The 27,528-nt window shown below is 47.0% G+C and overlaps 1 protein-coding gene across 1 annotated transcript; it reads right to left on the reverse strand.

The window, feature by feature from the left end:
* Positions 1–21,326: 21,326 nt before the first annotated feature.
* Positions 21,327–23,534, reverse strand: LOC119956334 (potassium voltage-gated channel subfamily A member 2-like). The gene has a single exon (XM_038783478.1). The coding sequence runs from the start codon at positions 23,287–23,289 to the stop codon at positions 21,841–21,843; it is 1,449 nt and encodes a 482-aa protein (XP_038639406.1). The 5' UTR covers positions 23,290–23,534; the 3' UTR covers positions 21,327–21,840.
* Positions 23,535–27,528: the final 3,994 nt, after the last annotated feature.

Genomic DNA, 27,528 nt, shown 5'->3' on the forward strand with positions numbered 1-27,528 from the left:
AATGCACGTTCATTACAATGTGTCCAAAAAGGATTAAGATAGCGTGTGATGCCTCTCGTTATGGAGTAAGTTCTGTAATCTCTCACGTGTTGGATGATGGTGCAAGCCTCATGCGCCTCAGTGCTAAAAGAATATGAAGCATTGTCTTTCATTTTTGGAGTAAGGCGATCTCGTCAATAAATGTACGGCGGTAATTTCACAATTGAAACTGATCATAAACCACTGATAGCTATTTTGAACCCAAAATCTCTAGTACCCTATTTAGTTGTAGCCTGAATGCTTTGATTTTCTCTGCAGACAGAGACCTTCATTTCTGGGCCCCTCCCCCATGACATTGTGCCCCTCCCCCAATTACATCATGCTGCTTCCCCCAATGACGTCACACCCCTCACCACATGAAGTCACATTCCTGCCAACCGCACAGAAAGCAAAAGCCCAAGCCACAACAATACACACATTGATCACTACTTAACTGCTTTAGTGCTTTTCAACCTGTAAAAACACGCCGGTATGAATAGCTGTTGAATTGAAATCCGAGCTTAACTCTTATCAGAATGACGGGATGGCCAATGTTACAATGTGTGTCCTGAGGCAAGAAAACATGGAACTTTCTGATGATGCAACGGGATGGAAAAATCCAGCGATGGCACCACTGCAGCAGAGGCCAGTGCAGGACAGGATGAGCCTGTCCAGTGCATCAAATACTCCAATCAGCAAGATACATACGCCGCCATTCAGTATATTCAGAGTCTTATTCAGTTTCAAAAGCTAACTTCCCTACTTCCTCTCACAAAATCAAAAGAGTTATTGCCGTAAATTCATGAGTGGAGTGCCCAGTGAGTCCAAGTCCAATATGCAGGAAGTTATTTTTAAATAAAACTAGAGACAGTGAAATCACTTTAAAATGGAAAGAGAAGATCATCATTGAGACTGCCAATAGTCCTGTCTAGCAGGATTTTGTTCTTTGTGCTAAACACTTTCTGAAGGCCAGTCTTGAGAGCGATGGTGGTTAGAATTATCAGCATGTGACCAGCTGCAGCCATTATATCAGACCCGCGATGGCCCATTTTGAAAAACAGAATTTAAACAAGAAAATATCGACGGCAGACAGATTTTTAAGATGAAAGAGAAAATGCTGGAAAATCTCGGCAGGTCTGGCAGCATCTGTAGGGAGAGAATAGAGCTAAAGTTTCGAGTCTGATGACACTTTGTCAGCTTTAACAAGATAATTTGCTTTTATCCAGATTTTTAAGATGTTCTTGCGTCATCCTTTCCTGGCATGGCAATTTACGTCGCTTATTTTCTACTGGTTTCCTTCACAAAATCGTCAATTGCATCATTGTTGGTAAAATCTTGTAAAGACGCATTTTCACTCGTATTGCTGAACTTGTCAAATGTTCCTGACTCACCGTACTTCCCAAATCATTTTTAACACTTTTCAAATACAGAAAAAGAACGTTCACCGAAAGCATTTGCGACAGGTATTATTAAAAACATTTTCAGAATGGTATCCACAATTGGAAAGGTTGCCTGCAAACCATCATGTACAAGTCTTTACAAATCAGCTGGTGATCTTGAAGCACAGTGCTCAACATTATCGATAAAATAAATGAATTCATCAAAAAGATTTGTGTCTATGTGCGGTGGGTTTCAACGTTCTCATCCAAACCTCTGTTGAAAAACAAGCAAAATAAATCAACAGTTTTCTTCAGAGATTCACTTCTACTCTGCAATTGCACCATCATTATGCCACAAATGACATTAACAGTCTCAATGATGATCTTCTCTTTCCCTTTTAAAGTGATTTCAGTGTCTCTGGTTTCATCAAAAAATAACTTCTTGCATATTGCATGCTTCTCATCATCAGAGGGTCCTGTATTTTTGTTAATGTTAGTGCCCCTGTTTCCACCGGGCTATAGTCATTTTGAACTGCATGATAAAACTTTTACTTGAGGCTAACAATTGTGCAGAATTACCTACACCTCCCACTAGTTCTTATATTCTTATGTTTTGTTCTTATGTTCTAATAAAGTTGTATCAACATTTTGGAACAATTTTCTGAGGGTATTAATTCTTTGAAGTAAATGGATCTCAAAACAGTAAAAACAGCAATATTGTAGTTTTCAAACTTCCCTGCTAAGGATTTTGCTTCAGCTTTCACACTTATTTTTTCTGAATTTAATGCGGCTATGTCTAATAGTAACAAAGCTCATTTTCAAAGCCAAAACGACATGTGCATGAGTGGACCACCAAGTGTTGCAAATTCTTTTGACCATCAAATGTTTGTCTGCTCCAAGCGAGATTGCAACATATTTCACCAATTGGTGGAAACCAAAAAAGAGGCAAACACATTTTGAACAAAATCAAAATATGTACAGCTCCCTCACAGGATTCAGCTACAGCGTTGCCGATTGAATTCAAGGAGTGGCTGCTGGAACAGGGGATGAATAACGCAAAGGGGCTTGCATTGTTCAGTCTTGTTTGTAGACCTGAATATTTTCCTGCCCTGCCATATTTGCAGCATTATCGAAGCTCTGCCCACAACAATTTGCAATGATTTCCAAAACAGTTGACTCCAGACTCAGAAGTGTGGGATTGCAGCTCGACAAAACAGAGAAATCACTCTACAACTTCACCATCGCTACTCACATACCTTAAAATTAATGTTAATTTGGTCCACATGACTCACATCTGGTGTTTGACCAACTATTATGGAAAAGTATTTAGCATCTTTGACTTCATTAGTGAATTGGTTTCTGAGCCGTTCTGTCATTATAGTGATGAAGTCATCTTGGGTTCTGTGCATTTAAAAATTGATCTTCCTGAGCAGCAATATTGGTAACATTTCAAATGCTCTTTGTAAAGCTCATCAAATTCACTGAGATATTCAAGGCAGGCTAAAACATTGCCTCTTCGAGTTGACAATGATGAGTCATCATGTTCTCTTCGAGGTATTTCCAAAGAAGACAACAATTTGACTGTGGCAACAACACGACACAGCACTTGAAAAATGAAATGAAATGAAAATCGCTTATTGTCACGAGTAGGCTTCAATTAAGTTACTGTGAAAAGCCCCTAGTCGCCATATTCCGGAACCTGGTACTGGAATTGAACCGTGCTGCTGGCCTGCCTTGGTCTGCTTTAAAAGCCAGCGATTTAGCCCAGTATGCTAAACCAGCCACTTTCCTCCAAAAAGAGCACTCCTTTTCAAACTGAGCTGATAATGCAGAATCAATGCTTCCAGATAATTTACATCTTTGAACAAACACACACACAGATTTAATATGAGCTCTGGAAGTTCATAATCAGCAATATGTCTTCCAACATTTCTCCAGTTAGTGTACCCATCAACCAATGCGTCTTTCCCTTTACTAAAGGGTCAGGGACTAACTTGCAAACAAAGCAGGACACTGCCTTCTGAGAAAATCAATCAATTTCTAATTTCCATCATCCATTTCTCTTCGCCCTCACAAAATGAGACTTATGAAGATGTCTAACGTTCTCTTGGCCTCTAACCTCAAACTCTTTTCTCAAAGTTTCCACTTTACGTATCTTTTGGATTGGATTGGATTGGTTTATTGAAACGTGTACGAAGGTACAGTGAAAAGTGTCGTTCTGCATGTAACTCAAACAGATCATTCCGTACATGAAAAGAAAATACATAATAGGGCAAATATAAAATACATGCATAGACACAAGCATTGGATGAAGATGTGTAAAGAGATCAGATCAGTCCATAAGTCAATCATAGAACAGTACAGCACAGAACAGGCCCTTCGGCTCTCAATGTTGTGCCGAGCAATGATCACCCTACTTAAACCCACGTAACCCGTATACCCCATTAACCTTACACTATGGGCAATTTAGCATGGCCAATCCACCTAACCCGCACATCTTTGGACTGTGGGAGGAAACCGGAGCACCCGGAGGAAATCCACGCACACACAGGGAGGACGTGCAGACTCCACACAGACAGTGACCCAGCCGGGAATCGAACCTGGGACCCTGGAGCTGTGAAGCATTGATGCTAACCACCATGCTACCGTGAGGCCCCAAATCAGTCTATAAGGGGGTTGTTTAGGAGTCTGGGAACGGCAGTGTTAATCAGGTCAGTCCATAAGAGGGTCGTTTAGGAGTATGGTGACAGTGGGGAAGAAGCTGTTTTTGAAAATGAAATGAAATGAAAATTGCTTATTGTCACAAGTAGGCTTCAATGAAGTGACTGTGAAAAGCCCCTAGTCGCCACATTCCGGCACCTGTTCAGGGAGGCTGGTACAGGAATTGAACCGTGCTGCTGGCCTGCCTTGGTCTGCTTTCAAAGCCAGTGATTTAGCCCAGTGTGCTAAACCAGCCCCTTGATTTTTGAATCTGTTTGTGCGTGTTCTCAGACTTTTGTGTCTCCTGCCCGATGGAAGAAGTTGGAAGAGTGAGTAAGCCGGGTGGGAGGGGTCTTTGATTATGCTGCCCGCTTTCCCCAGGCAGCAGGAGGTATAGACAGAGTTAATGGATGGGAGGCAGGTTTGTATGATGGACTGGGCGGTGTTCACGAGTCTCTGGTTTATTTATTACAAAATATTCTATCGTCCCCAGTGGAACAGATTTTGGCCATGAGGCAATGTCTTCAGGGTAGGTTTCTTCTCTCACCTCACCAGAAAGAATATCTTGATGTTCCATCGCCATTTTAGATTCCAATTCTTGTGCAACTTTTTCAGGCAATGTGGTTTCCCTAGAAATCAGTAAATCTAAGTAATCAGATAATTCTTTTGGTAGATGAGGATGAATAGGGGCTATTTAGCACAGAACTAAATCGCTGGCTTTCCAAGCAGGCCAATAGCATGGTTCAATTCCCATAACAGCCTCCCCGAACAGGTGCTGCATTGTGGCGACTAGGGGCTTTTCACAGTAACTTAATTGAAGCCTACTCGTGACAATAAGTCATTTTCATTTCAATATGCAGTTTGTGCATTGTTGAAAGTAAAATGACAAACTGTCTTTTTGCCTTGCCTCGTCTTCAATTTTCTGCGTTTTTAACTACCAGGTTGATGGTGTCACTTCATATTAACCAGTCTTTCTTGATATTAATGAGTATGAATTTGTGATAGACTCTCTACAGTGCAGAAGGAGGCCATTTGGCCCATCACATCTGCACCCACCCTCCAGAAGAACACCCTGTTCCCATAACTCCACCAAAGGAGCAATTTAGCACGGCCAGTACACCTAAACTGCACACCTTTGGACTGTGGGAGAAATCAGGAGCACCCGGAGGAAACCCAGACAGACACGGGGAGAATGGACAAACTCCACACAATCAACCAAGGTCAGAATGTGTCAATGGCATTGTGAGCCAGCGGTGCTAACCACTGCGCCAACATGCCACCCATCAAATGTTTAATTTATTTAGCGTGACGCATCTGGCACTGCTACCTGCAAAATTCCAGCTCAGAACAAGGTGAAAGAACATCCTCGTAAGTGGTTGAAGTGGTCGCCAGGAAGAGTTATGAAAATATGAGGTCCTCGCACAGACTTGGTAAAGATGTTTGGTAATGGAAAGATTAGGTTTGTACATATAAATTATGTTTTATCGACAGAGGTTGATGAAGAAGAAGGGGGTTGGGAAGAATCAAATGAGTCTGGTCCGTTGGATAGTTGAGATACAAGTAGAATACCAATAGAGGCTTTAGAGAGGGTGCAGAAGAGATTTACCAGGATGTTGCCTGGTATGGAGGGCATTAGCTATGAGGAGCAGTTGAATAAACTTGGTTTGTTCTCACTGGAACGACGGAGGTTGAGGGACGACCTGATAGAGGTGTACAAAATTATGTGGGGCATAGACAGAGTGGATAGTCAGAGGCTTTTTCCCAGTGTAGAGTGTTCAATTACTAGGGGGCATAGGTTTAAAGTGCGAGGGTCAAGGTTTAGAGGAGATGTATGAGGCAAGTTTTTTACACAGAGGGTAGTGGGTGCCTGGAACTCGCTGCCGGAGGAGGGGGTGGAAGCAGGGACGATAGTGATGTTTAAGGGGCATCTTGACAAATACATGAATAGGATGGAAATAGAGGGATACGGACCCAGGAAGTGTAGAAGATTTTAGTTTAGATGGGCAGCATGGTCGGCGCAGGCTTGGAGGGCCGAAGGGCCTGTTCCTGTGCTGTACTTTTATTTGTTCTTAGTTCTTTGTATAGTTAGTCCAACAAAAGTTGAGCTTGAAACCAACTCAGTTCTGCATCAGAGACAGGCAGATGTATCTGATGAAGTGGAAAATTTAATTCGAAAGGGAAAATGCTGGATAATCTCAGCAAGTCTGGCAGCATCTGGAGGGAGAGAAAAGAGCTAACGTTTTGAGTCCGATGACTCTTTGTCAAAGCTAACAGACAGAGAAAGTGGGAAATATTTATACTGTGGAGTGAGAATGAAAGATGAGTCATAGCCACAGAAACCCAGGGAAACCGGGTGCTAATGGCCACAGACACCAAGGGGAAAGAGTGTTAATGGCAGTCCCCAGAGAGGACAAAAGATGTGAACGGTCAAACAGCAGAGAAATTAACATCAGAGGATGAACTGTAGATGTGGGGGGAGGGGAAGGGGGAAGCAAAGAGGAGCGCAAAAGACCCTGCTCCCATGCCCACATGTCTGTTCTTGACCTGCTGCAATGTTCCAGTGAAGCGGAATGAAAACTGGAGGAACAACATCTCATCTTCCGGTTAGGCACACTACAGCCTTCCAGCCTGAACATCGAATTCAACCACTTCAGATGATCAGCTCTACCCCACCTCAACCCATTTGTTTTCATTTTATTTTAACTGTCTTTTACCATTTCTTTCTTTCTTAATATACATTTAATCCCCTCCCCCCCCAATCTTATCCACCTTTCCTGCACCTTTCTCCTCTTTGCTTCCCCCTTCCCCTCCCCCCACACCTACAGTTCCTCCTCTGATGTTAGTTTCCCTGCTGTTTGACCTTTCACATCTTTTGTCCTCTCTGGGGACTGCCATTAACACTCTTTCCCCTTGGTATCTGTGGCCATTAGCACCTGGTTTCCCTGGGTTTCTGTGGCTATGACTCATCTTTAATTCTCACTCCACAGTATAAATATTTCCCACTTTCTCTGTCTGTTAGCTTTAACAAAGAGTCATCAGACTCGAAACGTCAGCTCTTTTCTCTCCCTACAGATGCTTACCAGGCTTGCTGAGATTTTCCAGCATTTTCCCTTTCGTTTCAGATTCCAGCATCCGCAATAATTTTCTTTTATCCCGTGGAAAATGTAATTGAAGGTCAAGGTCAAAATTGGCCTTTGTTGGAGAATAGCTCTTCTCAGATTTAGGCAAAAATAGTTCTTAAACATTGGGTCAATAAAATATCCTCGTAGAAATAGCAATTAGTGTTAATTTGGATTTGTTAACAAATGAAAAACAAGAAATGTATATCAGTAGCTTAGAATTTGAACTTTTGTGTAACATTTTCATTCCAAAGCAGGAGTGCAATAGCACCCTCTTGTGGCCATTTGTGTATGTATGTATGTATGTATATGTGGTCAATTTTGAATAAACTAGTTGTTCATTTGGATACTTTTGAATGTTAGTCTGTTTTATTCCTGCAAATACATCACAATTATCCCTTTTCTTCTTTCACTCTCTATATCTCTTTCGTGCTTATTTCTTCCCTTTCCTTTCTCGAGGCAAAGTCTCTTCCTGCGTTACTCTGAGCGAAAGAAATCTGATGTTGCTGACATTAGCATTTACCCGGACAATTTCCTGTGTGAAGTTTGGTGGCATTGACAGGCAAGAGAATTGATTGAAAGGTGTGTGTGTGTGATTAAAGTTACTGGCCTTTTCTCGATTCTGTGCGTGTTAAATTTAATGAATTACATCACCAAATCGGTTTGAAGTAATTTCATCAGAACACCACTCAGTAAGAGCTGCGGTGGGCTACTCCATAAAAGGTTAACATATTTAGTGGATTATTGGCTCCAATTGTACTCATGATATCTAAATTGCGCTTGTCACAGCACCAATCATAATGCCATCATTCCACATCAGTCTTCTTAAAAGAACTGCAGGACACTTGCATTTCTTGTGAAATCCTTGACATTCCAAATGCCTAATTGGAGAGCGCACACGAGTTTGATGACCAGCGGAACAAAGTATATTTTTAGCATTCAGTCACAAACTAGCAAGGACCCCCATCACCTTCTCAGGGAGACTAGGGATGGCCAGTGAATACAACATTGCCAGTATTGACATAACCTGTGTGAAAAGAGACAAGGAATAGTAAGACCGTTCTATTTCAGCACTCATGTGTCATGAGTTCACTTCCCACGACACCAGCTGGCCTTGAATTCATAGTTTTCCCTTTGCCTCCTCCTGGAAGTGTTGACGAAGACATCCTTTTGATCTCGTGCCACCTTATGTTACCTTGGAAATGTGGCAGACAATTTGCGCACAAGTGCCCACAAATTAGATAAGTAACATAAAACATACAGTGCAGAAGGAGGCCATTCGCGCCATCGGGTCTGCACCAACCCATTCTTACCCCTCACTTCCACCCTATCCCTGAAACCCAATAACCCCCTCCTAACCTTTTTTGGTCACTAAGGGGAATTTATCGCGGCCAATCCACCTAACCTGCACGTCTTTGGGAGGAAACCGGAGCACCCGGAGGAAACCCACGCAGACACGGGGAGAACGTGCAGACTCCGCACAGACAGTGACCCAAGCCGGGAATCGAACCTGAGACCCTGGAGCTGTGAAGCCACAGTGCTAACCACTGTGCTACCGCGCTGCCCGCGGTAGCACAAGTGATCTGATTGTTTGTGTTTTTTAAATGATTATTGTTGAAGTCAGTACTAGTGCAATGTCTCTTCCCTCACTGAAAGGCTTTAGACTACTTTATTGTTCTTTCATAGCAAGGTCAATATTTGTCCTCATCCCCAATTATCCTTGTACTGAGTGGCTTACGAGACCATTTCATAGGGCTATATTGCTGTGGGTCTGGAGTCACATGTCGGCCAGACGGGTAAGGACGGCAGATTTCCTTCCCTAAAGGACACTAGTGAATCAGATTCTTTTTTTTTACGGCAATCAGTGATGGTTTCAAGATTACCATTATTGAATCTAGCTTTACATTCAATTTTATGGAATGAATTCAAATCCCAACCTTTTGTCCTCAAAGCATTAGCCTGGGCCTCTGGATTGCCAGTCCAGTGACATTATCGCTATGCCCATCTGCTCCTCCCATAATCTGCAAGGGCCTCCATAATTTAGGCAAGTGCTTGAAAAGGCCAGAGCCAACTCATCGCATGTACCTTGGGATCTCTAAACAATGGTTTGGAGGAGGAACAATGGGCGGTATTATCTGACCCCCTGCCGGGTTGGAGAATCGGTGTGGCCTGGACGAATCGCGCCCCGCCGCCCCAATACCGGGACGCAATCCAACAGCGCCGGCGTGGTTGGCACAGATCGGGGTATGCGCCGACTCTCTAGCCCGGGCCGGCACGGGCCAGCGCGCCAATTCTCTGGGCCGGATGGGCCGAGCGGCTGTCAACAAAAAGCCGATTCCCGCCGGAGCCGTTCTAACCTGCTCTGGGCCGGCAGGACTTCGGCGTTGAAGGGTCCGGGGGCGGCCTGTCGTGGGGCAGGGGATGTCCGACCCCGGGGAGGGCCTCCATAGTGGCCTGGCCCGCGATCGGGGTCCACCGATCGGCGGGCTGGCCTCTCTGCCCCCCCGGCCTCCTTTCCTCCACGCCGGCTCCTGTAGCCCTGCGCCGTTTGGCGTCGGGGCCGTCGTGGGGAAGAAGGCCACTGCGCATGCGGTAGTTGGCACCGGCCCAGCTGTGCATGCGCGGACCCTGTGGCGCCGGTATCGGCCTAGCCCTCTGTGGGCCGCAGAATGGGGTCCCGGAACGGCGCCGACGCTGGAGTAAAACACTCCCTTTTTTACTCCGGCGACGGCACCCAGAAAGGGCATTGGGAGAATCTCCCCCCAATGTCTGTTTTCCCCTACCATAGACGATGAAAGCTAAGGTCCACCTTGCACGGGTCAGGGCTGAAATGCAAGACCCCGTAGGGCCTTAAACAGTGAAGGCAGAAAATGCAGCATTCCATAGAATCTCTCAAGTGCAGAAGGAGGCCGTTCAGCCCATCGAGTCTGTAGTCTGGTATTTATCCAGTCTTTCCAGTGATTTATTTGTACTTCATTCAGTCTCTAATATCTATGAGGATATATCTGATACGGTTTCTGCTTAAGACCAGAAGGAATGAAGCAGGTGCAAGTCATAGGACCCCTTGAACCTTCTCTGCCATCCAATCGAATCATGGCAGATCTTCAGTCCCACCTCCACTCTTCCACCTTATCCTCACATCCCTTGATTCAGTCACTAAAGGATCAACTTTATCCATATCCTTGGTTGATTGGCCTCTATCCATCAGAATAATGGGAAATTCTTTCAAATGAAAACTTTGTTTATAACCAAGCAATGATGTTTACAATTACTCAATATCCCCTGGCAACGGTCAGGGTAACCCTTTGAGTAGGGTATACGCCCCCCCCCCCCCCCCCCCCCCCCGCCCCCCCACACACACACAGTGGACAACATCTGCAAACGCACAGCAAATGGCTCAGGCACTCAAATCATGAACCAACCTTCTCTATCGTTTTATTTTGGAGGGGGGGGGGGGGGGGGGGGGGGGAGTACAACATCAGCAAAGGTCAATCGGTCGGTCTGTTTTCCCGATGATGTTTTCACTATTTCCAACATTGTCCCTTTTCCTTTGCCGACTTCAGTCGATGTACTCCGACGTTTGTGAGATCAGAATCACATCTCACATCGCTGCATTGTACCTTGTAACATTTTACATTGCGGTGCAGAGAAATAAGCTGAGCCGAGCTGGGTCAGCCGAAAATATCACAGGCTGAGGAGGTGGGAAATCAGCCAGAAATTGCTATCGGGTGACTTCTACAGAAAGTGATTGGCTGTGTTGGGATGAGAACAGGATTGGATTCAGTCTTTATGCACTCTCCTCTCCCCTATGGTTGCGAATGGTCCACTAAAGTTCACATGAGAGAAGTGGCCACTTGAAGTGAGACGGGAGGGTTGCTTATGTCCACAACATCAAAGGGACGGCAAGGTAGCACAGTGGTTGGCACTGACGCCTCACAGCTCCAGGGACCCGGGTTCAATTCTAGCCTCGGGTCACTGTCTGTGCGGCGTCTGCACGTTCTCCCCGTGTCTGCCTGTGTTTCCTCCGGGTGCTCCGGTTCCCTCCCACAGTCCAAAGATGTGTAGGTTAGGTTGATTGGCTGCGCTAAATTGTCCCTTAGTGTCCAAACAAAAAAGGTAGGTGGGGTTACTGGGTGACAGGATTGGGGTGGGGGGGGCATGGGCCTAGGCAGGGTGCTCTTTCTAAGGGTCGGTGCAGACTCGATGGGCCAAATGGCCTCCTTCTGCACTGTAGGGATTCTGTGATTCTGTGAACTCCCTACGGCAAGCTACAAAAAGCAGGAAGATCTCTGGTTTGTTATTTAACGTGGCAAGATGATCAGCTGGGCTTGCGTCATGATTACGGAATTTGCTCAGATTCCTGTGCTGAGCTCCGCTGGCAGACACACTACAGGGTTAATATTTGCTCTGGTCAGTATTGCTCCCTGTCGCAATGAGCTGCAGCTGTTAGTGCAGCATTTGATCTGTCAGACATCGAGACGTTGTGATGTGTCTCTTTAGCCTTGTGCTTGTGAAGGTTGGAGCTGATAAACTTTGTTAATAGAGAGCGTTGTGATGAATGACTCTATTTAATTTCCAGCTAGACTGCGTCTTTTTAAGAGCCTCCAGCCCTGGCGCATTGATTTTCTTCATCAATTTGTTAATTCTTATTTTGTGTCAACCACCCACAGTCTTCTGTTGTCCCCGGCCAGAGAATCCTCAGAGCCTCCCTCTCTCAAAGCACTTTGCAAACAATGGATTGCTTTCAAAGTGCAGCCAATGACAGCAACATCAACATTGTGCATTTATATAGTGCCTTAAACTCAGCAAATGTCTCGAGGTGCTTCACCCAGCAGCGAGTAGGCACAAATTGACCCTGAGACAAAAAAAAGGAGAAATTAAGAGCTGTGACTAATGTTTTGGTCAAAGGGGTAGGTGCTGAGGAGTGTTAAAGGGGGTAGGGGAGGAGGAGACGCACAGAGGTGATGGTAGGCAGGGAGTTACGGAGTTTAGCACCCAGGCAACTGAATGCATAGTTGCCGATGGTGAAGCAAAAATAATTTAAAGGTACCAACCCTAATTAGCAATTATGGGCCACAACCAATGTGGTGGCCTGCTGGAATTATAAGAGTGTACGGCGCTTACCCGCTGTGGAAAACTTTGCTGAAATGTCCGCTGGCTGGAGCTGCTCGGGGCCTGCAACGAAGGAATCCCTGCAGACCCCAGCGAGGTGCACCAGCAGCCAAGCCAGCGAGGCCACGGCCCCTCTTTTGCAACACTTGCTGCCGTAAAGCAGGTTCGAAGGGTCCAGGGTGATTTACAGGCCCAGGAGATGGCAAGTGGATAGATTCGGCTGGTGGGGAGGGTTGCGTTAGCTGGGGGTGGGTTTTTCGAGTCGTGGGAAGGGGGGGGATGTCGGGTCAGGAGGTAGGGGCCAGGTCGGTGGAGGGGGTCGGGTCAAGAGGGGGAAAAATAAGATCAGGAGGAGGGGGCCGGTTTGCGGAGGATGTGGAGTGATTGGCCCAGAAGGGGGAGTGGGGGGAGGGTGTCGGGTCAGGAGGGAGAGGGGGAAGGTAGGGGTCAGGTGAGGACAGGGGAATAGGGGGTTGGTTTGGGGGAGGGGGGTGATGCTGCTGGGCCAGAAGGGGGGCCTGTCGGGTTGGGGGGAGGGGTATTTGGTCAGGAGGGGATGTGGGGGGGTCACATCAGTGGGGGCTCGGGCCAGGATGATGGTGTTGAGTTGGGAGCAGGGGTTGGATATCGAGAGGGGTTGAATTGGCAGGGAGGGGGTTGGTTAGGTGGGGCGGACATCGGGCTGGGTCGGGGAATACGGGTCTGGAGACGGGAGGTCCAGAGCGTGGGGGTGGTCCCGTGCGAAGCTCACTCTGGGTGTTTAAAAAAGTTACGCTGAAGTTACAAGTGGTTTTATTTTTTCAAACTTTTTCAGAGTAAATATTAGTGTAGTACTGGCAGAACCATCCAAAGTTCCTGATTTAAATTGTTTTGTCGGTTAGTTGCCAGCGCAATTGTCCAGGGGAATTTAGCGCTTTTGGATAATTGCCACTCAAACCCTTACATGGAAATCCCACAGGGATTCCTCAGCGTATCTTTGGAGTACCCCCCCCAAATCTGACCCCTGGGAGCTAGGACGTTACACAGTGACCAGCTCTGCTTATGCCCCATTTCCACCCACTTTGACACACACATTATCCTTCTCCCTGTAGGCAAATCACACACATCATCCACGCTAAAAAGTGACATTTACAGAATTTACAGTGCAGAAGGAGGCCATTCGGCCCATCGAGTCTGCACCGGCTCTTGGAAAGAGCACCCTACCCAAGGTCAACACCTCCACCCTATCCCCATAACCCAGTAACCCCACCCAACACTAAGGGCAATTTTGGACACTAAGGGCAATTTATCACGGCCAGTCCACCTAACCTGCACATCTTTGGACTGTGGGAGGAAACCGGAGCACCCGGAGGAAACCCACGCAGACACGGGGAGGATGTGCAGACTCCGCACAGACAGTGACCCAAGCCGGAATCGAACCTGGGACCCTGGAGCTGTGAAGCAATTGTGCTATGCACAATGCTACCGTGCTGCCCTGACATGAGTGATATCATCTCATTGGACGTATTCTGAGAGATTTCACCTCATGACCACCCGTTCCAGACCTCCACACACCCACCATTGATCAGTGAACATGCCCATCTTCGTGGTGCATTGCATTACCATGCCAGTAAGAAAGCTAACATGGTGAAAATGAAATAAAAATCGCTTATTGTCACAAGTAGGCTTCAAATGAAGTTACTGTGAAAAGCCCCCCTAGTCGCCACATTCCGGCGCCTGTTCGGGGAGGCTGGTATGGGAATTGAACCGTGCTGCTGGCCTGCCTTGGTTTGCTTTGAAAGCCAGCTATTTAGCCCAGTATGCTAAACCAGCCCCATTATTTATGGTCTCTATTAGCCGATTGGATGGTCCTTGGTGGTTGGGCTATCCTTTTTTTTACGCCATCAACAATTTTTTTTGTGCCCCGGTGATTTACGTCCAGAGGTTGTGGAGACTCTAGGACGATCTCAGAGTGTTGGCAACACTCTATCCCTGGCCTCTGCCACACTCCAGCCCAAAGTACAAAGTACATGTGCATAGTTTCAGCGGTTGACCACTGATTCACCCCTGAGCTACTGTGCGAAGCTTCATTGATTTCAAGGCCTGGATCAAGAACTTATCATGTGTTGAAATGTGGTTCCAAAACCACATCCTCTTGCCCATTGGTACTGGATGCTGGAGGATCACTGCACAGCCTGTCACTAACCCAGATTTGCTCTCAGATTGTAAAACCGCTCTATTGAACACCATCAGACCGTATCACACGGCAACAGCTGAAGGAGCCACTCAATCACTGCCCGCGTTTTATCTGTTTATGTGAAAACAGTGGCTGGCCTTATCAGAGGCAATTCTAGGACTTAGGCTACTGCACACAATTAACGCTGTGGCTATTTTATTTAAAGGGCTTCCATCTGCTGTCTCATCCGTACCCATCAAGCAGCCGCCCCCTAGTCTGAGATCATGCAACAAATCAGCAGTCGCTCCATCACCCCGTGCAGGATACACTCAGTCATGCACCAGTTTAGGCCCAAGAGACATTTTTCGATTGATCGATGCGACCTCAACACTTCATTACTGTACCCCAGAAACACGTCGAATTGTCTCTGCATGTCCACGTTTATACGGTCAGCTTTAGTGAGCAGCACTTTAGTGATCAGCACTCTTGCCTCACAGCGCCAGGGATCCGGGTCCGATTCCCGGCTTGTGTCACCGTCTGCGCGGAGTCTGCACGTTCTCCCCGTGTCTGCGTGGGTTTCCTCCGGGTGCTCCGGTTTCCTCCCACAAGTCCCGAAAGACGTGCTTGTTGGGTGAATTGGACATTCTGAATTCTCCCTCTGGGTACCCAAACAGGCGCCAGAGTGCGGCGACTAGGGGCTTTTCACAGTAACTTAATTGCGGTGTCAATGTAAGCCTACTTGTGACACTAATAAAGATTGCTATTATTAGTGGGTGGGCTTAATAACTTGTTCCTCAGACCTGATAAGTTGTCATTTTGGGGTGACAACTTCCGACTCCCAACTTTTCACCCTGTGATTCTGAACTGAAACCTTGCTGCAGTCTCCTATTAAGTCCTGATTGATAAGGGACTCATACATTCTGTTTGCTGCTCAAAACATAGTGATGTACTCAAGTCCCGGGCACGCCATTGCCCCTGGTGCACATGCTATAGGAATGATTATCCATCTTTGCACTGTTGGAAACATATTAAAAAACCACCACCTCAGTTCCCATAATTTTACATCCATTAACGTCTGAAAAAGACGTTCATGATTTTATGATGTATGACAAAGTTTCCTTGCCAGTAAAACTCAGAAAATGGAGCATATTATCAAATCTCTTGTATGTAGTTATCTTTAACTTATGCATAAGGACTAAGTCATTTAACCCCTTGAACCTGTTCTACCAGTCAGTCTGTGTCTCAACCCTATTTACCCGTCTTGATTCCCTTATCAAATAACAATCTATTGATATCAGTCTTGAACTTTTCAACTGAACCCCCCCCACCCCCCTCCACCCCCCTCCTCCCCCAGGATCAACAACCCTTTGCCATCCACACACAAGCCTGAATGTAATCGAGTCTGAATGTAATGTACACAGAGGATATTTAACAAGTGAGACAATATTAAGACTGCTCAAGGGGAACATAATTGTCTCGAATCCTCTCAGGAATCTTTTAGCCAAGTGTTGGGAATGCTAAAAGAAGAACTGGAGAGTGTTTCAGATGTTTAGCATTCATAGAATTTACAGTGGACAAGGAGGCCACTCGGCCCATCGAACCAGCCCTCGGAAAGAGCTCCCAACCCAAACCCACACCTAAATCCGCAACTCAGTCAGGGGCCATTTATCACGGCCAATCCACCCAGCCTGCACATCTTTGGACTGTGGGAGGAAACCGGAGCTCCCGGAGGAAACCCATACACTCATGGGGGGGGGGGGGATGCAAACACTACACCGACAGTCACCCAAGGCCCGGAATTGATCCCGGGACATTGGAGATGTAAGGCAGCAGTGCTAACCGCTGTGCCACCGTGCTGCCCCATTGTAACCATTGTAAAAGGTTCTCAGATTTGCAGCTTAATTTCGCTGGATCTGACATCCTTCCTTGACACATAATAATTGACCAAATGCATCTGAACGTTTTGAGTATAAATTTGGAGCTCGTTCATCATTAAACTCTGCAACCAAATCCCAACGATGTTTCCTCCACCTGTCTGTCTCTCCCACTTTACTATCACGGCACACATCCACCTTTTCACAACAATCCTTCAGACCCGCACAACCCCACATTGAATTAAAATGACTTTTCAGAAGGAGACCAAAACTAGGAGCCAAAAAAATAAGACAGGCGCTAATAAATCCAATCAGGAATTGGGAAGAAACTTTACCCAGACCTGGTGAGAAGGTGGAAGTGGTTGTTACAAGGGGTTGAGGCGGATAGCATTGATGCGTTTCAGGAGAATCTAGCTAAACACAAGGGAGGAAAAGGGATAGAAGGATAAGCAAATAAGATCAGATGAAGGGAAGTGTGAGCATAAACATTAGCATTGACCAGTTGGGCCGAATGGTCCATTTCTTTTAATTGTTCGTGGAATCTGGGCCAGGTCAGCATTTATTGCCCCTTCCTAATTGCCCTTGAGAAGGTGGTGGTGAGTCGCCGGAGTCCATGTGGTGTAGGTACACCCATAGCGCTGTTAGGGAGGGAGTTCCAAGATTCTGAATCAACAATGCTGTGTGTTCTTGGTAATTATAGTTTTAACTATGATATCTTATTAAAATATCTTGGTTTACCTTCAAGTAGTGTTCAAAATTTGCTTTATCTATATTGTTTAATATCGTATACTTCTACTCTCGTTCTGTTCTTCCCTAAGAGAGCCCAAGTTTTATCTGCACAGTGTGTATCGTCTGCAAGACGCACTGCAGAGGCTCACCAAGGCTCCTTCGACAGCACCTTCCAAATCCACAATCTCTGCCACTTAGAAGGACAAGGGCAGCACGGTAGCATAGTGGTTAGCACAGTTGCTTCACAGCTCCAGGGTACCAGGTTCAATTCGCGGCTGGGTCACTAGCTGTGCGGAGTCTGCACCCTGACTTGGAAATAAATCGGCCATTCCTTCGCTGTTGCTGCGTCAAAATCCTGGCACTCCCTCCCTAGCAGCACTGTGGGTGTACCTACACCAGATGAACTGCAGCGGCTCAAGAAGGCATCTCACCACCACCTTCTCAAGGGCAATTAGGGATGGACAATAAATGCTGGCCTAGCCAATGACACCCACATCCTGTGAAAGAAAAAATAATTTAATTCTTTGGTTTAGGGAACAACCTTGTGGCTCTCCTGTCTACAATTTCTCAGCACCTAAAACTCTGTCTCCGTGGCTTGGTCCTCAAGATTGACCATAACACTCGAGTTGCAATCTGACCAGAGAACTGCGCAGTTTAAATAAAACTTCTTCTGACTAATGGTTCAGAAGCGAAGTTCAAAATATCTGATTGTGATAGTCATTGATGCAAAGGCATTGTTCCCAGTGACCTGACCAATATTTATCCCTCAAACGTCACTCAAAGCAGGCTATTGGGCCTTTATCACATTACTGCTTGCAGAACTTGCTGTGAACTAATTCGCTGCTCCTTTTCTTAGACTACAAGAGAGACTTAGAACGTATTCTATTGGCAATAAAGCTCACTAGGACAGTCTGAGGTCCTGAAAGAAGATATATTATTTCACCTTTCTTTTAATTTGAAATAAATGTATTTTTGACCTTCCCATATATAATATACAAAGGCCAAGTTGATCAATGATTCAACTCCAATCTTGCATTGTAAATAAAAGAATTTCCAAACGATGTATTGTATTTCAATTCAGCTTCCAGAACCATCTCTAATACTAGCAGTTACATTACTGGTTGGTATGGGTTGATAGGTCCCAAGAAGCTTCTTATAGCACTGGAGTCTGGTCCATTTTATTTATGGGATATCTTTGACAGCACAGTGGCACCCTCCACGATAAATGCATTCACGCCATTGAAATCCTTGTGCTCAAGTACGTCCATGGCCCTTCCCCTGCTCCCTATCTCGGTAGCTTCCACCACACCTCCAACCCTCTGGGATTTCTATGCTCCTTTGATTCTGGCCTCTTGTGCAACCCCCAACTTCTATCATTGGTGGCTATGCCTCCGACTATCTGAACGGCACAGTAGCACAGTAGTTAGCACTGCGGCTTCACAGCGCCAGGGTCCCAGGTTCGATTCCCGGCTTGGGTCACTGTCTGTGCGGAGTCTGCACCTTCTCCCCGTGTCTGCGTGGGCTACCTCCGGGTGCTCCGGTTTCCTCCCACAAGTCCCGAAAGATGTGCTGTTGGGTGAATTGGACATTCTGAATTCTCCCTCTGTGTACCCGAACAGGCGCCGGAATGTGGCGACTAGGGGATTTTCACAGTCACCTCATTGCAGTGTTAATGTAAGCCTACCTCTGACAATAAAGATTATTAAATGATTTCTCTGGGCATAAAACTATGGAATTCCCTCCGTAAACCACTCCATCTTTCGACCTTTTCCTCTCTTCTCCTGAACAACTATTTATTTGACCAAGGTTGTGGCCCCTGCACATCTTGTTGAAGAAGAATCATATAGACCCAAAACATTAACTGTTTCTCTCTCCACAGATGCTGTCAATCCTTCTGAGTTTTTCCAACATGTTCTGTTTTTATTCCTAAAATATCCCTATGTGGCTCTGTTTCAGGAATAGACCCTTGAACCAATTCTGCCATTTCATGAGATCATAGCTGATCCACAACCTCAACACCTTAAACTCACCTTTGTCCCATATCCATAATATATTTGGCTCACAAGAATCTATCAATCTAAATTGCCCCTTAATTGGAAAAAAAATAATTGGGTACTTTAAATTTATACCAAAAAAAAACTCCCCTCTAATCGTAGAATTTGCAGTGGAGAAGGAGGCCACTCAGCCCATCGAGTCCGCACGGGCCGTGGAGAGAGCACTCCATGCCGAGCCCATGTCTCCACCCTATCCCCCTAACTCAGTAACTCCACCTAACCTTTTGGACACTAAGGGGAAATTTAGCACGCCCAATCCCCCTAACCTTCACATCTTTGGACCGTGGGAGGTAACTGGAGCACCTGGAAGAAACCTGGGGGATGTGCAGGGGACCACTGGGATTGAACCCGCATCCCTGGAGTTGTGAGGCAGCAGGGCTCTTTCAGCCAATTGCTTTAAACCTATAACCCCCCTCCCCCCAGGTTATTGACCTCTCTGCTGATGCAATTCGCTCCATTCATGTCCTGCCTAATTTGGTACACCTCGAAACTTCCCTCAGCTTCCTCTGTTCCCACGGAAACAAACCTCAGCCTATCCACACTTCCACATAGCCAAAACCCGCAACCCTCTGCATAAAATAATTCCTCCTCACCGCACTTTCTGAATCTTAAATTCAAAACCTCCAGTTACCAACTCGGGTTCAATGGAGATAGTTTGGCTCCTCCCCGTCCCCATTTACCTGATTTAAAACAGTTCTCTTTGGAGAACAACTACTTGAAAAATCGCACGGGGCAATCATTGGGTTTTGAAAATGAAAATCGCTTATTGTCACGAGTAGGCTTCAAATGAAGTTACTGTGAAAAGCCCCTAGTCGCCACATTCTGGTACCTGTTTGTGGAGGCTGTTACAGGAATCAAACCGTGCTGCTGGCCTACCTTGGTCTGCTTTCAAAGCCAGCGATTTAGCCCTGTGAGCTAAACACCTAAACAGGATTGTGCGGGTGAGATGGACTGATAGAATGTCCTCCAGTGGGGGATCTTTCGTTCCTCTACCAGAAGGAAAGAGGGGCGGGGGACAAGGACGAAATATTCACTCACCAGCACCACCTCCCCCCACCCCCACTCCCCCAGATAAAGCCCTCATCCAGTGGGTTCAGCGAATAGAACAAAACGTATCTCTTCACCTCTGCCTAGCCCTCGTGTCAAGGAAGGTTACAAAGAAAGCAAAAGTTTGTATTTTTATGGCAACTTTCACTGCTGCCAGGATATCCCAAAGTGCATTGCAGCTGATAAAGTAGCTTTTAACGGTTGTCAATATTGTAATAGAGGAAGCACCGCAGCCAACTTTGAGCACAGCAAGCTCCCCCGAACAGCTCTGTGATAACGATCAGATAATCTGTTTTGTTGATGTTGGTTGAGGGATTAGATATTGACCAGGACACCGGAGTGAACTCCCCTGCGTTTTTTCCCCTCGAAAAGCGCCACGGGACCTTTCAAAGCCTCACGGTGGGGCAGAGGGCGTCTCGGCGTTTAACATGCCATCTGAAAGCAGTACGTCCGAAAGATCAGCACTCCATCAGTCCGGCACTGGTGTGTAAGACTGGGTGCTGGTCTCAAGCCTCTGGACTGAAACTTGACCCCAAAACCTATGGGCTCAAAGGTAAATCACGGCCCTGGGCAGTTGTCCACCAAAACACTGTTATTTCAAACAGATTGGACCTCGAGCTTCAATCTACCTATAATCATGTTGTAATGTTCTATGTTCTATAGTGTAGGTCAGATAGGCTTCAGATGGTTTCACGGGTCGGCGCAACATCGAGGGCCGAAGGGCCCGTACTGCGCTGTAATGTTCTATGTTCTATGTTAAAAACATGACTTTGGCTCGCTGACCAATACCGGGATGGTGGGGGGGGGGGGCCTTTATCATTACAGAACCCACACATTCAATTCTTCTTTTTTTTAGAAATTTAGATTACCCAAGTCATTTTTTCCACTTAAGGGGCAATTTAGTGTGGCCAATCCACCTACCCTGCACATCTTTGGGTTGTGGGGACGAGACCCACGCAGACACGGGGAGAATGTGCAAACTCCACACGGACAGTGACCCAGAGCCGGGATTAAACCGCCGGGTCCTCAGCGCCGTGAGGCAGCAGGGCTAACCCACTGAGCCACCCACCGCACACATTCAATTCGTTGAAGGTTTCTACATTCACCGTAAGTTAGATGTTAGAAGCACTACTGCCAACAACCTGCCAAGTCCTTCTTTTTTTATTCTGGATAAATAAATATCAGCAAATACTCATGCATTTTGCACGCTTTAAAAAATAATAATAAATAGGACAGTCCATCAGGAGGAGCAAATTGCCAATTTCCTTTTACAATCAGAGGTTGCAGCAGCCAGCAGTCAGTCTTAACCCAGCCTTCCTACCTTATAGAGAATTACTGATTCCGACAGCTCACTCTCCCCCAGAACAACACCCCCCCCCCCATTCAAAACCTTCCCAAAACACAAGTCAACAATTCAGACTTTCTGTTGTGAATTTTTACAAGCTTGTTTATCTCTCTTTAAGCATGAGTTACGGTTGTCCGGCTGCAGGATCAATCGACCCCCTCCGCTTCTTCCAACCCTCGCACCCCGTCCCAAATGCTGGAGGTAAACCGATTGACCCCAGAGTTAAGTAGCGTTTTAAGTGATGCAATTGATTGTTTTTTTTTTTGCATTCATGTATAAAGCAGCTTCAAAAGGGGGTGGGAATCAAGTCAAACTTGTGTGACCAAGGCTTTCCTGTTCGGCGAGCTGGTAGATTCCAGATGTCCACCGTCAGTGGGGCAAAAACCATCCAACATCTCATTTTGGAGAGGGGTGCAGAAATTGTCGATGAGATCATCTTCCAGCTCGATGCTTTTCCCAGTTACTGACTGTGTTTTGGGACTTGGGGGCAGGTAAGGGCATGTCGTCACGTGGGAATACTGCGTTTGATCCTCACTTTCGATCTCCCTGTGATAGAAGTAGCTGAAATTGGAGACAATCACGGGCACGGGTAAGGAGATAGTGAGCACGCCAGCAATGGCGCAAAGGGACCCCACGATCTTGCCTCCGAGAGTACTGGGGTACATGTCTCCATAGCCCACTGTGGTCATCGTGACGACGGCCCACCAAAAGGATTCGGGGATGCTGGTGAAGATGGTGGTTTTGTCTTCCGATTCGGCGAAGTAGACGGCACTGGAGAAGAGGATTACCCCGATGAAGAGAAAGAAGATGAGCAGGCCCAACTCCCTCATGCTGGCTTTCAGAGTCTGCCCCAGGATCTGCAGACCCTTGGAGTGCCTGGAGAGCTTGAAGATTCGGAAGACCCTGACGAGACGGATGACCCTGAGGATGGCGAGGGACATCGCCGGTTGGGCCACCCCACGCTGCCGGGCAAACTCGGTGCCCAGGGCCACAAAGTAAGGGATGATGGCCACAAAGTCGATGAGGTTCATGATGTTCTTGAAGAAGCCGGGCTTGCTGGGGCAGACGATGAACCTCAGGAAGAGTTCAAAGGAGAACCAGCAAATGCACATGGTCTCCACCACGAAGAAGGGGTCGTGGAAGGGGTTGCCTACCTCCTCCAGGTGGGTGCTGTTGCCCCGGTGGGGGTGGATGGGCAAGGTAGGGTCCTGCTCGTCCCGGAATTCGGGCAGGGTCTCCAGGCAGAAGACCACGATGGAGATGAGAATGACCAGTACTGAAATGATAGCGACCACCTTGGCTGGGGAGGAGCTCTCAGGGTACTCGAAGAGGAGCCAGAGTTGCCTCTGGAACTCATTGTTGGGCAGGGGTCTCTCCTCCTCCTTCACGAAACCCTCATCCTCGCGGAAACGGGTCATCGCCTCGTCCCCCAGCTCGTAGAACCTGAGCTCCTCGGTGAAGACCTCCAGGGAGACACTGTGGGGTCTCTTTAAGCGACCCCCCGACTGGTAGTAGTACAGGATCGCGTCGAAACTGGGGCGGTTGCGGTCGAAGAAGTACTCGTTCCTCAGGGGGTCGAAGTAGCGGATCCTCCTCTGGGGGTCCCCCAGCAGAGTGTCCGGGAACTGGCGGAGGGTCTTGACCTGAGTCTCGAAGCGCAGCCCCGACACATTGATCACCACCCTCTCGCAACACTCGTGGTGACCCTGCCTGCTCACATCGTAGCTCTTCTCGTAGTTGCACAGGGACTTCTCCATGGTGTCGGAGGGGGGTAGGGAGGGAGGGAGCCTCTCCTTCCTCCGTTCAATCAGAAGTGAGGCAGCCCCTTTCCCATGTTGTGGCTGCTGCTTCAGAATAACTCAGCCTGGATCCCTCTGCCTGCCTTCCAGCAGCAAGACTGGCTGTAGGGGTGGGAGCAGGAACTCCAGTGTCTGCATGTGTGTGTGTGTGTGTGTTTTTGCAATATTAAACACTATATCGTTTTGCAGCCAGCTCCTCCTCGGGATCAAGATCAAGTTTTCAGCCAACTCTGCCCGGGCGACACTAAAATAAACCCTCCAGGAGCCGCCTTTTTAACACTGTCGATGCTTTATCCATCCCACTGACTCCACCAGTGCCCAGAGCTCCCTAGTAACAACATTCAGCTCACACTAGAGTGGGGCTTTCTTTCTGACCCTCCTGTTTATTACCCTCCCTGATTTATTTAGAACATAGAACAGTACAGCACAGAACAGGCCCTTCAGCCCTCAATGTCGTGCCGAGCCATGATCACCCTACTCAAACCCACGTATCCACCCTATACCCGTAACCCAACAACCCCCCCCCCCCTTAACCTTACTTTTATAAGGACACTACGGGCAATTTAGCATGGCCAATCCACCTAACCCTCGATTTCACTTCTCCCTCAAGTGCTTATCTTGCTCCCCATTAAATGCATCCTTCGATACTGTTAATTTCAGACCTCCTTCCTCGTGGTCGTGAATTTCACATTCTTGCCGTGAATGACAACTCTCCCGAGTCTCTTACTGGGTTCATTGAAGGCTCTCTTTCATTTGAGACCCCTAGTTTTGGCCTCATTGTCCCAAATCATCTCTTCTACATCTTGCATTTATATAGCGCCCTTAAAAGAAAGAGAGGTAGGGCAGCACGGTGGGCGCAGTGGGTTAGCACTGCTGTCTCACGGCGCCGAGGTCCCAGGTTCGACCCTGGCTCTGGGTCACTGTCCGTGTGGAGTTTGCACATTCTACCCATGTCTGCGTGGGTCTCACCCCCACAACCCAAAAGATGTGCAGGGTAGGTGGATTGGCCAGGCTAAATTGCCCCTTAATTGGAAAAAATGAATTGGGCACTCTAAATTTATTTTAAAAAAAGAAAGAGAGGTGTAGAAGCTACGAAGGGAATTCAAATCTTTGTGGCCAGGACCCCTGAAGGGTTGAAGGAATTCCGGAAAGACACAAGAGGTCAGATTTATTCACAATATTGAAAACTCCAAACAGAGCTGCTGAGAAACCCCCAAGATTAGAAGTGGTGTCTGCCCATCATGGAGGAACATACATGGGAGAATCGAGAACAGGGCGGGAATAATCCAGCCGGGCTATGCAGCAGCAAAGTATGGTGAAGTTAGTGAAATCTTGGAACTCTCTCACAAAAGCTTGGGTGAGATAGATGTCTGTGATGTAAGGGTGTTGAGAGCGATGGAGTCGAGGTGCCATCATGCTCTATTTGAATGGCGGAAAAGACCAGCTTCCTGATTTCTACATTCTACCCCTCAGCTCCCTGCCCTCCCCCCTGCAATCTGAGCCACATGCTGAAGTTTTTAGGAGCGGGTCAGGTCTGACGGACTCCTAACTATGCACTGAGATATTGCAGTACCGTTTGCTTCAAGTATTGGATTGCGAAGTTGCCGTGGAGGGTTGACTCGCTTCCAATTTTCTCCAGCCAGTTCTGTGATCTTGAAGCCAACCCGATCTTGGGGTCCTGCGAGCTTGCATTCCAAACAGGTTCTCCTTTAGATAACTACGGTGAGCTTTCACGAGGCAAAGAGCAGATAATGGCAGCTGTTTATGAAGAGCATGATGAGCAGCCTAGCCTGCCATAAAATATACGAGTGCAATGCCACTATTCCTAGCACTGGATGGGTATACTCCAGATCCCATGGGCAGTCGCTGGGAACTGCAGAGCTCCCTGAACAAACACTTGCCTCTCTGCGACCTGGTCACATAGAACATAGAACATTACAGCGCAGTATGGGCCCTTCGGCCCTCGATGTTGCGCCAACCTGTGAAACCATCTGAAGCCTATCTGACCTACACTATTCCATTTTCATCCATATGTCTATCCAGTGACCACTTAAATGCCCTTAAAGTTGGCGAGTCTGCTACTGTTGCAGGCAGGGCATTCCACACCCCTACTACTCTCTGAGTAAAGAAACTGCCTCTGACATCTGTCCTATATCTACCACCCCTCAATTTAAAGCTGTGTCCCCTTGTGTTTGTCATCCCCATCCGAGGAAAAAGACTCTCACTGTCCACCCTATCTAACCCTCTGACTATCTTATATGTCTCTATTAAGTCACCTTTCAGCCTTCTTCTCTCTAACGAAAACAACTTCAAGTCCCTGAGCCTTTCCTCGTAAGACCTTCCCTCCATACCAGGCAACATCCTAGTAAATCTCCTCTGAACCCTTTCCAAAGCCTCCACATCCTTCCTATAATGTGGTGACCAGAACTGCACGCAGTACTCCAGGAGCGGCCGCACCAGAGTTATGTACAGCTGCAGCATGACCTCACGCTAAGCATCTTCTAACATCTCAGATCTGGCTCCTATGTGGCTATCGTGTGAAGCTTCAGTATTTCCTTTAACTTGATGCCAGATACCTGGTGGTATGCCAGGCAGCTTTATTTCCTAGTTGTACAGTTCTATAGAGGAGACAATAACTTGAGGCCCCATCTACCTGTTCATTTTAATGTTGAAACCCCATAAGTCTTTTTTTAATTCATGAATGGAATATGGGCTTGACTGGCTGGGCCAGCATTTATTGCCCATCCCTAACTGCCCTCATTTCAGAGGGGATTTAAGAGTCAACCACGTTGCTGTGGCTCTGGAGTCACATGTGGCCAGATCAGGTAAGGACGGCAGATTTCTTTCCCTACCCTAAAGCGGCATTAGTGAACCAGATCGGTTTTTAACGACAATCAACAATGGTTTCAGTGTCAGATTTTTAGTTGCAGATTTTTTAAAAATTGAAATCAAATTTCACCATCTGCCATGTGGGATTTATAATGATAATCTTTCTTAGTGTCACAAGTCGGCTCACATTAACACTGTAATGAAGTTACTGTGAAAAGCCCCTAGTCGCCACATTTCGGCGCCTGTTCGGGTACACAGAGGGAGAATTCAGAATGTCCAATTCACCTAACAGGCACGTCTTCCGAGACATGTGGGAGGAAACCGGAGCACCCGGAGGAAAGCCACGTCGAAAATGTGCAGACTCTGCACAGACGGTGACCCAAGCCGGGAATCGAACCCGGGTCCCTGGCACTGTGAAGCAACAGCGCTAACCACTGCGCTACCATGCCGCCCAGGTTCCCAGATCTTCCCCTTGGTGTCCGGATTACTAGCCCAGTGATAAAACCACCTTCCCTACAGAAGAGCAAGAAACTGGTGCCCTGGCCAAGAGCCATCCATGAATGAATACCATCAAAAATAGATTAACCGTTCGTTCACCTTATTGCAGCTTTTAGAATCTTGTTGCGTGCAAAATAGCCGTTGCCTTTGCCCACATGTAATTCATTTGGTGCAAAGTGCGGAGGACATTTCCGCGTGATGCGTTAGCTGCCATTTTAATACAACCCTTTATTCTTTCTTGTCACAGTTGCTCCATCCAGACGGAGCCTCTCGTCTGGGAAGGTGGGCATTCAGCTGGTGTGTGCCCCTTCCTCAAGGCCCCTTACCGAAAGACCTGACTGCGAAAAGAGGTTGCGATGAGGAAAATTCCAAACACAGTGAGTTATAATCTAGATAGGGCTGCGGGAACGCATTCAATCATTACTTTAAAAAGGAAATCCGATAAATAGTTGAAGGAAAGCGATCTTTGAAGGAATAGTAGGTGAGTGGGACTAATTAGATCAAAGAGCCAACATAGGCATGACGGGTGAAGGGCCTCTTTTGCTGTAAGAGTCTGTGAGTGAAGGTTGGTGGGAGCATTGGTGCTACCCCAACCCCAGTCAGCCCTTTGTGCATTTTTCTGGAGTCCCAAAATTGGCTACTTGAAAGACACAAAAAGACACATATATGGATTACACGAGTGGCAGTTCATTGTTATCACCCAGATTTAAATATACTCGTAGCCGCTGTTGATGCCGTATCCTTCCTGGCTCCTTCTGGTGAGAACATTCTGGCTTAAGTGTTACATTTGTGTAACTTCTGAAAAATAGATAACAAGTCAACGCCAAGTAGCATTGCAAGCAGTAGCACATGTAGATTGTACTGAACCAA

The sequence above is a fragment of the Scyliorhinus canicula genome, chromosome 23 (assembly GCF_902713615.1).
Source record: "Scyliorhinus canicula chromosome 23, sScyCan1.1, whole genome shotgun sequence".
Lineage (NCBI taxonomy): Eukaryota > Metazoa > Chordata > Chondrichthyes > Carcharhiniformes > Scyliorhinidae > Scyliorhinus > Scyliorhinus canicula.

Excerpts from the sequence above, each read along its gene's own strand:
- LOC119956334 (XM_038783478.1), bottom strand. The coding sequence starts at position 23,289 with ATGGAGAAGTCCCTGTGCAACTACGAGAAGAGCTACGATGTGAGCAGG.